The sequence below is a fragment of the Chenopodium album genome, chromosome 27, assembly GCF_948465745.1.
Source record: "Chenopodium album chromosome 27, dcCheAlbu1.1, whole genome shotgun sequence".
Taxonomy (NCBI): domain Eukaryota; kingdom Viridiplantae; phylum Streptophyta; class Magnoliopsida; order Caryophyllales; family Amaranthaceae; genus Chenopodium; species Chenopodium album.
The window spans coordinates 36344210-36357044 of record NC_137860.1 but is presented as its reverse complement, the minus strand read 5'-3'; the positions used below and the strand labels follow the sequence as shown (position 1 = coordinate 36357044).

General features: G+C 42.7%; 1 protein-coding gene across 1 annotated transcript; it reads right to left on the bottom strand.

Annotated features, from left to right (window-relative positions):
• Positions 1-81: 81 nt before the first annotated feature.
• On the bottom strand, positions 82-11467 carry LOC145621313 (magnesium transporter MRS2-3-like). Its single transcript, XM_081676052.1, has 6 exons — positions 10953-11467; positions 9097-9345; positions 8817-8945; positions 1225-1385; positions 875-1100; positions 82-560 (listed from the first exon to the last, which is right to left on the bottom strand). The coding sequence occupies exons 1-6, from the start codon at positions 11337-11339 to the stop codon at positions 273-275; spliced, it is 1440 nt and encodes a 479-aa protein (XP_081532178.1). The 5' UTR covers positions 11340-11467; the 3' UTR covers positions 82-272.
• Between the last annotated feature and the right edge of the window lie 1368 nt (positions 11468-12835).

The following is a 12835-nucleotide window of genomic DNA, read 5'->3' as shown; positions in this document are numbered from 1 at the left end:
TAGTTCCATCAAGTCCAAAGATGTTTTGTATATAAAGTTTTTTTGGTAAAAGAGAACTTTTCAGGAGGATGGAGTGGGAAGTATATGTATGATACTATTGCTGTATAAATCAAAATCCGGTCTGAATATGTGTTGAATCCATCGACAAGACTACAACAGCTTATTTTGCTAATTTACATGGTTCAGTGCATCTAGGCAAAAATTTACTTTCATATCAAAACCTATACAAAGCCAATTACACCACATCATTCTTGCAATTGCCACTTGTGTGATCACTCTAGCAGACGCTTGTGCTTGCACCAGGCAACAGCAATAACATAAAGGGCTAAGCAACCCGTGGCTCCACCACCAACAGTCCAGAGAAATTCCGGATCTCCAGCTTTGTCTGGATCGAACAGCTCAATGTGGATATTCATCCCGAAGATACCAGCAACAACAATAAATGCACTCACGACTAATGTTGCAGTTGTGAGCATGACCCCCATTTGCAGAAGGTGATTCTGTTTGTCATCCAGCATTATATTAATGTAATCCTCTGTGTCATCCACGTACTCACGCAACTTCAAAGATCAAGGATAGAAAATTAGAGACACAACAAAGACCTGATTTTCTTGCATGGAATTAAATTCACCAGAAAGTGTTCTGATCAAATTAAATTTTCATGAAAACAAGAAGGTATGTTTCTTGTTTCCAAACTCCACAGTTAAACTAGATAGCTAATGTTTCATATATACTATCCAGTTCCCTGCTAGTTAATCATGTTCAAGCATCATTTTTGAAGAGATCATGCTCAACACACTAGCATAAAGTCAATTTGAAAGTGCACTAGAAACAGAAAACAGGAAAAACTTAAGACCAGAAGTATGTTACAAACCGTAGTGAGTTTATTAAGTGTCCCATCGATCTGAACAAAGTATGCCTCCAAAAGCATTTCAAGCTCCTCCACATCAAGGTGCTTGCTTATGGCACTGTGTGTTGTGCTAGTACGTGTCCCACTTCTGGCTAGTCGAGCAGGCACTCCAAAATACTGGTCTTGTGGGTTGGCATCACTTTCATATCTGCCTGAACCCCCATTAACTTCTGATATTTCAGCAGGCATCCTAGTATACAAAGAAGCTAAACGCTTAGGGAATTGAATAGAAACAGCAGCAAGGAGATCCATCGATGCTTTAGAAAACAAAACAAAAAATCAACATTGAACTTTCAGAGCCCCTTGCCAGTTACCTTTCTTCCATTTCAGCTTGGACTCCATCACTAACATAATCGTGCTCATTAACAGAAGAGACGGAGGAATCATCAAGGTTTTGTTCAGCTAGCTTCTCAGTTAGGTACATTTCAGCCATATCATCATCATCATCTAGCAGGTGCTCGAGTTCATCTCTTACCTGGGGATTTGGAGCATGTTTATTAGTATTTGAAACAACCAAAATTAAATTTCATATGTAAAGCATTATGTGACGTCAGTAACTGTATCCATTGAAACAATACAATTTTACAATCAGTCACATATATTGTCTAGAAAGTTCGAAGATGGGCATGTAGGCACAAAATTGACCTCTGGCCATAAAAGTGCAGTCAAATCTGAGAGAGAGAGAGAGAGAAAGAAACTGTGACCCAAAAAAAAAAAAAAAACCCTAACATGAGACTCAAACTTAGCAGATGCTAGCTGAAACCAGCTGGGTATCATTCTTTTCCTTCTTTGGTTCATAAGGGAGAAAAATGTAACTAATGAAATTACAACATGACCTCCAGTGTCCTCCCCTCCGTACCCTCAATCACTGTAACACACTACTTTACTATTGCTGTAATAAAATTAGATTAAAGCAATAAAGATGCAATTTTTTGAGAGAAGAAGGCTGTGATTTTTGATTGAAAGTTGAAAGCTTGGAAACAGGGTGGCTTGAGGCCACTACTCTCAGGTGAGTACCTTTAGGGTACAAGTCTCCTTAGCATAGAAATTACAAAATGACTGCCCCCCTACACACTCCCCTTCCCCTTTCTTATATTTACATAAGCAGCCAAAAACAGAAGAGACGAATTGCAAGAATGTAGCTGTTACAATTCCTACTGCTGCTCTCTGATTGGTGCTCTGATTTAGAAGCTTCCTTGCTGAGCTGGTGCTTGAGGTTGGGCCTTCTTCCCTCTACGTTCGTAGGTGATCCATTCCTTATGCTTGTGTGCTCCAGCAGTTGTTACATCTCCCTCTCCTTCAAGAGTCACCTTGTCCTCAAGGTGAAAAGTTGGAAATCTCTCCTGAATAGTCGATGCTTCTTCCCATGTAGCTTCAATTAAGGGCAGCCCTTGCCACTTAATTAGTACCTCTCGCACTTCTGGGTTCCCCTTAGCTGTCCTGATCCCAAGTACACTCTCTGGTTCCACCTTAAGCTCCAGCTCCTCTGTCAACTGCTGGGGTAATGTAGGGCTTGCCAAGGTGTCTCCTATTGCGCGTTTGAGTTGTGAAACGTGGAATACAGGGTGGATTCTACAGGTTGGAGGTAGCTCCAGCTTGTATGCTACCTTACCAATGCGCTGAACCACCTTGAAGGGACCATAGAAACGAGGAGCTAACTTCTCATTGGGTCGTTTGGCAAGAGATTTCTGCCTATATGGCTGTAGCTTCAAGAAAACTAAGTCACCCACCTGAAATTCTTCTTCCCTCCTTCTCTTATCCGCATTAATCTTCATTCTGTTCTGAGCTCGAATTAGGTTCATGTGCAAGTCATCCAACACCCAATTCCTCTCTTGAAGCCATTCCTCTAGCCTATCCACTGGAGTTTGCCCTCTGCCTACTCTGATCAGTTTTGGTGGCTCCCTTCCATAAACCACCTGAAAAGGTGTAAACCCTGTAGACGCATGGTAGGAGGTATTGTAAGCGTACTCCGCCCAATGCAGCCATTTACCCCAAGATTTGGGCTTGCCATTCACGAAACAACGCAAGTATGTCTCTAGAGTTTTGTTGACGATTTCCGTTTGCCCGTCAGTTTGCGGATGATATGAGGTGCTGCGCCTAAGGTCTGTCCCCTGCAATCTAAATAGCTCCTTCCAGAACACACTCATAAAAATGCGATCCCTATCCGAGACAATTGAGGTGGGCACTCCATGAAGCCTTACAACTTCTTTAACGAACAATTCAGCTACTGTCAGTGCACTATATGGGTGTTTCAGCCCGATAAAATGCACATATTTGGACAGCCTGTCCACTACAACCAACACGGAGTCAATTCCCTTCGAAAGGGGTAACCCCTCCACAAAGTCCATCGAAATGTCCTCCCATATGGCCTCTGGAATAGGTAAGGGCTGAAGTAGGCCGGAGGGTTGCAGCTGTGAATGTTTAGCTTGCTGACAAACTCCACATTGCCTCACATAAGCACCAATTTCCTTCCGCATTCCCGGCCAATACCATTCCGCTGCAACTCTCAAGTATGTCTTGGTTTCGCCTTGATGCCCTCCAACCGGACTATCGTGATACTCAGCTAAAAGTTTGGCAATCAAAGGTGACCCTTTAGGGATTACCACCCTCCCTTTGAAGAACAACCTCCCTGCCTCAAGTGTAAAATCCGCATGAGCCTTCGCATCAAGTTCCAAGGCTGCTGTAATTTTGCTCAAGTCCGGATCAGATTTGATCTCCTGTTCCAAGTCATCCCAATTGATCCCAGCCGTGGAAATTATGGTGGTTAATTCTCCCTCGGTTCCTCCCTTCCTAGACAAGGCATCCGCTACTCGATTGCTAGCCCCGGGTTTGAATTGGATCTCAAAATCGAACCCCAATAATTTTCGAGCCCATTTTTGATATTCTCCACTTATTTCTCTTTGCTCCATGATGTGCTTCAAGCTCTGCTGATCAGTCCTCACTATGAAGTGGCGCCCAAGAAGATAGTGCCGCCATTTCACTACGGCTAAACAAATAGCCATTAATTCCTTTTCGTAGATGGCTTTAGCTTGTGATTTCGGCCCTAATAGCTTGCTGTAAAATGCCACAGGCCTTGCATCTTGCATTAGGACCGCACCTAACCCATACCCGGAAGCATCAGCTTCAATTATAAACTTCCTGCTGAAATTAGGCATGATCAGAACAGGGGCTGAAATCATGGCAGATTTCAGCCTTTCAAAGGCTGCTGTAGCTTCGTCCGTCCACCCAAAATTGTCCTTCTTTAATTGCTCGGTTAAGGGCCTTGCAATTTGAGCATACCCCTTTATGAATTTCCGATAATACCCGGTCAACCCAAGAAAGCCCCGCAATTCCTTCAGATTTTTTGGAATCGGCCAATCCACCATGGCTCGTATCTTTTCAAAATCGACAGCCACTCCATCTTTGGACACTACATGCCCCAAGTAAGCGACTTTGGTTTGGCCAAATTCACACTTCTTGAAGTTTGCTACCAAGCTATGCTCCTCTAACTTGGACAAGACCACCTTCATGTGTTCCAAGTGACTCTCCTTATCCGGGCTATAGATTAGGATTAGGATGTCATCAAAAAACACTAACACAAATTTCCGCAAATAAGGTCTAAACACATCGTTCATGAGTGCTTGGAAAGTGGCCGGGGCATTAGTTAGCCCGAAGGGCATCACGAGAAATTCGTAATGACCCTCATGGGTTCGGAAGGCTGTTTTGTGCGTATCTCCTTCTCTAACCAATATTTGATGATACCCCGATTTGAGGTCTAGCTTGGAAAACACCGCCGCCCCGTGCAACTCATCAAGAAGCTCTTCAATGATTGGAATAGGGTATTTGTCGGGAATTGTCTCTCGATTCAAGGCTCGGTAATCTACACAAAATCTCCACGAGCCATCTTTTTTCTTCACCAAAAGAACAGGGCTCGAAAAAGGGCTCACAGATGGTTTAATTATCCCTGCCTCAAGCATTTCCTTGATTAGACGTTCAATCTCATCCTTCTGGAATTGAGGATACCTATACGGTCTAACGCTCACGGGGTCACTTCCTTCCTTCAATACGATAGCATGCTCGTGGCCGCGCTTTGGGGGCAGCCCACTTGGGGGAACAAATACTCCCTTAAACTGCTCTAACACCTCCTCTAACCAACTCGGCACCTCAGCTTCTCTAGTTTCTGTCCTCTGTTCAGTCTTCTCTACATGATTTACTTCTACCCAAAATCCTCCTCGTTCGTGACACAAATTCCTGATCATTGCCTTGAGGGTGACTCGAGTTCGAGTCAAGGCAGGATTTCCTACCAAAGTCACCTTCTCCTCACCCACCATGAAACTCATGAGGTGAGTTTTCCAATTATGCACAACTGGTCTAAGTTTCTCCAACCATTCAATTCCCAAAATTAAGTCAGCATTACCCAATTTCAATGGCAAAAAATTCTCCACTATCACAAATCCCCCATTAATGACTACCCTTACTCCCTTGCATTTTCCTTTACCCATTATAATATCCCCATTACCCAAAGAGACTCCAAATTCCTGCATACCTGACACGGGTACCCCCACCTCCGCCACCAATCCATCGGAGATGAAGTTATGGGTCGCTCCTGGGTCTACGAGAATCACCACCGACCTTGGTCCCACCTTACCTTCGAGTTTCATCGTCTTCGGATTCGAGATACCCACCACCGAGTATAGAGTGACCTTGGGTGAAAGCTCCTCTTCGCTGGTGTCGTCGTCGGTGGCCTTTGAAGGTCCCTCATCACCGTCGTCCGTACTCCCTAGCAGAAGCACACTCATTTCTCGGTTTTTACACCGATGTCCGGCGCTCCATCGCTCATCACATCGGAAGCAAAGGCCTCTTGCCTTCCGATCTTGGTGTTCGGCGTCGGTTAACCGCCGTGGTTCGCCGCTCCTGATTGAGGGGGTGCTGCTCGGCCTCACGAAATTAACAGAGGCTTGAGATTCAGAAGGTGCCCTTGGCCAACTCCTGATTGAAGACGCTTGCTGGGCTGGAGTTCCATAAGTCTTAATGAGCCCAGATCCACTCGGCCCAGTTGAGCTTTTAAGCCCAGATCCGCTGCTACTTGCTATGGACTTACCCGATCCAAAATACCCGGGCCCTTTTCTTAACCCACCAACCCGGTTCCTCTCCTCGACCCGACCCGCTATTTCCATAGCTTGCTCCAAGTTAAATGGGTTCATCAACCTCACATCTGCCTTAATGTCTTCGCTCAGCCCGTTGATGAAATGCCCCATCATTATCGTCTCCGGTATGTCCTCCAACGGAGCAGACAACTCGATGAATTTCTTTCGATATTCCGCCACCGTGGTCTCCTGAGATGCTGCTAACCACTGCTCGTGAAGACTTCCGGCGTGAGTTGGCCGGAATTGGCGCAAGATTCGATTTTTCATGCTCTCCCAACTGGGTATGGGTCGTCTCCTATTCTCCCATTGGAACCATCTCAGAGCATCGCCTTCCATGGCGGAGACGGCGGCTTGCAGCTTTTGCTCCTCCGTGAGTTGGTAGTGCTGGTAGTACTTCTCAGCCTTGAGGATCCACCCATCGGGGTCTAATCCTTCGAAGAGCGGCATGTCTAGCTTTCTCGGCTTCCAAGAGTAGTCACCACCACCATTTTGCTCATTCCGGTGGCGGTTGATGAAGTTTGCTCCCTCCGTTTGGTCGTGGTTCCTCTGATGTACCAAGTTCCGAAGTTCCTCGAAAAACTGAGTTTGGGTGGTGGTGTTCACCGTCATCTGAGCTTCTTGCTGTTGCCGGAACAGCTCGAAACGGTGGTCGATTCGCTGCACCGCCTCTTCCATCGACTTCTTGAGTGACTCCTCCTGAGTCTTCATCGCCGTCTCCAACGTTCCTAGCTGAGTTTGCACCCCAGCCAGCTGCTCCTCCAAGTTATCGCACCTTTGAGTTGTAGAGATAACCATTTTTTTTTTTTTTTTTTTTTTTTTAATAAAAAACAGAGTATGTTGCGGTGGTTTTCGGTGGTGGAGGTCGCAGGACCGCCGCTCTGATACCACTTGTAACACACTACTTTACTATTGCTGTAATAAAATTAGATTAAAGCAATAAAGATGCAATTTTTTGAGAGAAGAAGGCTGTGATTTTTGATTGAAAGTTGAAAGCTTGGAAACAGGGTGGCTTGAGGCCACTACTCTCAGGTGAGTACCTTTAGGGTACAAGTCTCCTTAGCATAGAAATTACAAAATGACTGCCCCCCTACACACTCCCCTTCCCCTTTCTTATATTTACATAACAAGCCAAAAACAGAAGAGACGAATTGCAAGAATGTAGCTGTTACAATTCCTACTGCTGCTCTCTGATTGGTGCTCTGATTTAGAAGCTTCCTTGCTGAGCTGGTGCTTGAGGTTGGGCCTTCTTCCCTCTACGTTCGTAGGTGATCCATTCCTTATGCTTGTGTGCTCCAGCAGTTGTTACAATCACCCTGAAAAAAATAGGCAAAGAAGAAAACTAATGGAAGGAAGGGAAAATAAAGAAACCAGAAGGGGTGAGTTCAGGGTTATCTTTGAATTCATAACTTCCATAATGACAAGTAAATGATTGATCCAATGTCTAATTAAATGAACAAATACTATTTCCCACTCTGCATCCATCCAAACCCCATCTCCTGCTTCTCTGTTTCTTCCTCCCACTCCCTTCTATACCAACACAAATCTTGCCCTCCCTTTCTCCCCCTGTCCTCACTGCATCACCTGAAAGATTTTCAGGTTTATAGCAACTAACCAAAGATTACACAATTCCAGTCCCCCATTATTATCTTTTTGCATCAGTTGGGAAGCCCCTAGTACACCCATGCTGAGGCACATAAACAGTAGCAACAAGGTGACCAGAGAATCAGACTCTAAAAATCTCATGGACAAGTTTATTATCCACAAACCAAAAGGACATATATGTCACCAAACCCATGAAAATACCAAACATTAAAACTTGAAAGTCACTCAATTGACCAAAGCCTATTATTAAAGGCTATTGCACACAATTATGGGTGCAACTCTCAACATATGAAAACCACACAAGGAGTACCACATCATTGCCTCCGAAACCTAACAGATGTCAAAACCTTAGGTTCCCTGGGGCATCATAAAACCGCAAGCATATCCATGCCAAATCTCAAAGAATCACGCCATATAAAAGATGTGCTTCCCAGTTAAGATGTGCTTCCCAGTTAAGGGAATAGGCGTAGCTGCTTGCATCGACACAAGGCCAAGGCATAGGCACTGCTGTTCAAAGTATAAGGACTGGGCAAGTAGGCATAGGTGTTGCGAGGGTAAGATGCCAAGGCAAAAGGCATAAAACCTCCTCAATTTAAAACAAACACCTATACATGGTAATATGGTCATTAAGGGTAGTGTGTTTGCTGACCTTAGGCAATTTCAGAGAGCATGGGCAACAGCCAAGCCAAGGCAAGGTATGGCCAAGGCATGTGATTTAAGAAATGAATATGAGGGGTACAACTGTAAAAGGTCATGGGACAAGGCATATATTAATTATTTTCAACCACCAAATAGGTCTCCTAGTCTCTCATGAGAAGCATGGGAAGCACAACGATTCCTAAGCTTGTAGGGTTCGAAAATAATCTTTGGAGGCTAAATTGAAAACTATAATACACAAATTGAATCATTTTCGGAGATTTTGGGATCCAGTGTCAAAAACACAATATGTGGGATGTTTGGAGCCATATACGCCCACTAGTGAGAGCCACATAAAGCCATAAAGGCCTAAGAAACATTTGTTACAAATAATGTGTAGCATTCATTTTTGGCAAAAATTGCAAATAATATGAAGAGGAGGTAATATAGTAAAACACAATTGCTTTTGGACTTGGAATGGAAAAACGTACAAACTTACTCACAAACAGGTACAGGGGAAACAACCAGGTAAATCACAGTACCTTCTGGACACGCCCAGTTAAAGCCACTAGGCGACTCTTAATTTGCCTAACACGTTCCAAGTTCAGGGTACTGATTTTTGAAGTTAGCTTATCCAAGGCTGGATGAGCTTCTTGCTCCAATGTTCTCGCCTGATATAAAAACAACCAAAACCCGCAAACCAAAATGAAGTAAAGAAAAATACGAAAATATAAAAAATAATACTCGTAATAAAGAAAGAAATCAATGACAAACTAGTATCAACAAATATTTCACTCTTTAACATAAAATAGTTGGGTATACCTCATTATCTAAGGAACTACAGGCTGCTTCAAGGCAAGCCTCCAGTGCTATAAATTCAAAAGGAAGGACCTTCACTCCATCTCTGTTCTTCAAATCTTCCTTTTCCTCCAAGTTATTCTTATCATCACTCACCCCTTGACGTGGAGGGAAGCCGCAAAGATCATCTGGAGGGCTGACATCAGTGCTTGGGGGCTCCTCAAGGTCATATAGATTTCGCCACTCAGAATTATCTGCCCCACCTCCAGCATCCTTCATAGCCAATACATGATAAAGAATTAGAAGGTATAACATGATAACTAGCATAGGGAAACAAACAAACCCAAGTGTTTAGTATCTATTTCTTACTCGAAAGAAATAACTAGACAACACATATGAACAGAGATTTACAGACTAGTAGTTGATAAGCGACAAATGATGCGGTTAACAATTGACATGGAACATCAGACAAGCTAAATCACAGAATTCAAGAGAATTTCTTTGAACAAATCTTGAGGGAGGTATCAGAAAATCTGTAGTCAGCAATGCCACATTTATGATTTCAATAAAATACAAGTCTATAACTCTGATGTTTTAGACAAAGAACTCTAACAACAACCAGTGATGGAATCAAGGATGGCAAGCCAGGGCCATGGCTCCTGCCATGATTCTCATCATACATTAGAGTTGTAAGGCAACATTAAAAACTACCAGGATTGGTTTAGCTGCTATATAGCTTAGTATGCACCATATCACATTTCAAACCTCAGATCATTTGCTTTTGTTAGCTTTTTCACCCATTGGCTGCGGGCTGTCTTCTCCTGGATTCGTATACAAGTAATTTGTCTTAATTAGGTTCCGTTGATATGCACACTTGCAATTCCCTTGTCTACTGTAGTACTGTTTTGAGCTTTCTTTTTACTTTACTTTATTTGGTAAGAACTTTTCAAATTTTCCTCTACTACGGCCCTACAACTCTAGCTCTACAAGAGGGTTTGGTTTAAGTGAAGAGAGATTGCAAAAATAAGAAAAGTTACAGTAAAGAAACTCAACAAAACCTCACCAAATTCTCCATTGTGTTTGATTAGAGCAGGAGAAGTCCCAAGGGAGTTCAACTCTTTTGCCTGTATTCGCCTATTTGGTAAGTGAACATCACCAACCTAATATAAATCCCATTCTCACATTGCTCTTGAATCTCCACCACCACAACGGCACAACCATCTTCAATATCTCCTTAACTAATATAACAAAGGAGGATTACTACTGAGGTAACAATTTCATAATCAAACTCCCATATCATACCTCAACTTTCCACACTCAATGGCAAGCATTCAGCATAAGATTCTGGCACACAGCACAAACAATCTAAACCAGGACTATGGGCCTGATGGCACACAGCAAGAAATTGGCAGACTAGACTTACACCATTCCTCACCGCCACGCTTTCAATTTTTCAGGAATTCTTAGATTGAGCACAAGAGCCCAAAATCACACTTATCTACAGATTTGGGTAGGGGAGCGTACTCTGATCCCACTATCATCATCTACACTGTAAGTGACACTTTAATACTTGATTAGCCTAAAGGAGACTGAAGTCAATCTCAAACTCAATCTGAATCTACCAAGCTCTAATTTTTCTGATTGCAGGAAAACTACATGCCTATATAACAATATTTAATCATATCATAAAAAAATTCATCATTACCATTAATAGAACTAGATAAAATTACTTAAATTCACCATCAATTCCAACACCAAATTGAAGCATATAGCAACACAAAACTGATAATCAATCATCAAAAAACACACCCAATAATCAAACCCCATATATCAACTACAATCAAAAGCAATAAATCATTACAAAAAAAAAAAAGGGCAACCTGAATTTTGGTAGCTTGATGCAAACGCACTAATCTTCTTTGAAGCTCCTCGACAAAAGGGGTAACAGAAGGATCTTTAGAATTAAGCAAAAGAACTTCTTGGGCAGTAATAATAGCTTTAATATGCTCCAAATTTATCACAATCGCTCTCTCTCTACCAAGAACCGTTGATGGGTATGAAAGAAGTGGGTCCAATATCCTCAGGTCTCGGGCTGGGAGGCCCGTTCGTCGCATGATGGAATGCTTCCCTGCTTCAACCACTTGGGCCTGACCCACTGAGTCAATCACCAGCCAGGCTCGAACCCCGGTCCCCTTCTTCCGGTGCCCGCCGATCAAACCCGGCACCAATCCAGGGCGGGCTATTTCGGGCTCATCGTCGGGCCTCATTGTTTTTTGTGTTGGGTTTTTCTCTCTCCTGGTTTTGGTGGCGCTGTGTTTACATGCCTGGTGGAGTTGGTTTGTTTTGATTCTTTCGAATAGTCCAGCACTGAGGATTAAAGAAAGGAGCAGGAGTTTCTTCTTTCTTGGAATTTTCTTTTTAAGTGAAAATATTATTTTTAATCAAAATGGTTACTTTACAATTTTATATTATTTTGTTTATTTATTTATTTTTAATTTTTTGGAAATTGATGAGTGTTTTAAAATATACAAATTGCATCAAAATTCATATAATCATAGTTAACATAGTTGAAGATCTTAATATTAATTGTTAGTCGTGACGCTTAAGACATGATGATTAAGGATGAATGAGATGGTTTCAGGCACTGTATATGACTCCCAAAGCCTTTTGGGAACCCATGAAAGTACTTGGATGCATAATCTCGCCGGGTGAAAAAATGATATACGGAAGCCAAATATGAAGGCTATAACACACGAGATCGGAGCAATTTAGGAGGTGTCCGGACCCGGTGTCGCAAAATTCACGGAACACTACGAGATGCATCACGGGTTTATATAATATTGTTTTGACCCATATATGACCATTTTTCGGCTACGTAAGGGCCCCGTGGAAGCCTATAACCAGTACAAGAGGCCTGTACAAAAATGGTTAAATTAGTCGCTTAAAGGCAAATTGGATGGTTCCACCCACCCAAATGGACTCCCGGAGGGTATTAGGGTCCATGGTAATCACCTCAGCAATTTTTATTTTCGGCCCAAAAAAGTCAAAATTTGTCAAAATTGAAGGCTATTATCCACGTTTTTTGAGGAATTTTAGAGGTTTCGAGACCCGGTATCGGAAAGTCTTGAGATTCTAGGGGATACATCTCGGGGTCATATAATGACGTTTGGAACCATGTATAACTATTATATGTTGTCATAAATGTTCGTAGTATAGCTTGATTTTATGAAATTAGGGCAAGTTATAATCGGATAAATTGACTGTTTAAAGGCATATTGGATGATTTTATCCACCCAAATGGGCTCCTCGAGGGTATTAGGGCCCATGGTAAGCACCTCGCCAAGTTTTATTTCCGGGCGCAAAAAGGTCAAAAAATTCCAAATTTGAAGACTATTATCAACGCTTTTTGAGGAATTTTGGAGGTTACGGGGCCCGGTGGCGAAAAGTGTTGAGATCCTAGGGGATACATCTCAGGGTCATATAATACCGTTTGGAACCATATATGACCATTATACGTTGTCATAAATGTCCGTGATGTAGCTTGATTTTATGAAATCAGTGCAAGTTATAATCGGATAAATTGACTGTTTAAAGGCATATTGGATGGTTTTATCCACCCAAATGAGCTTTCCGAGGGTATTAGAGACCACGGTAAACGCCTCGAAAAGTTTTATTTCCGGGCGCAAAAAGGTCAAAAAATTCCAAAATTGAAGGCTATAATCCACGCTTTTTGAGGAATTTTGGAGGTTACGGGGCCCGATGG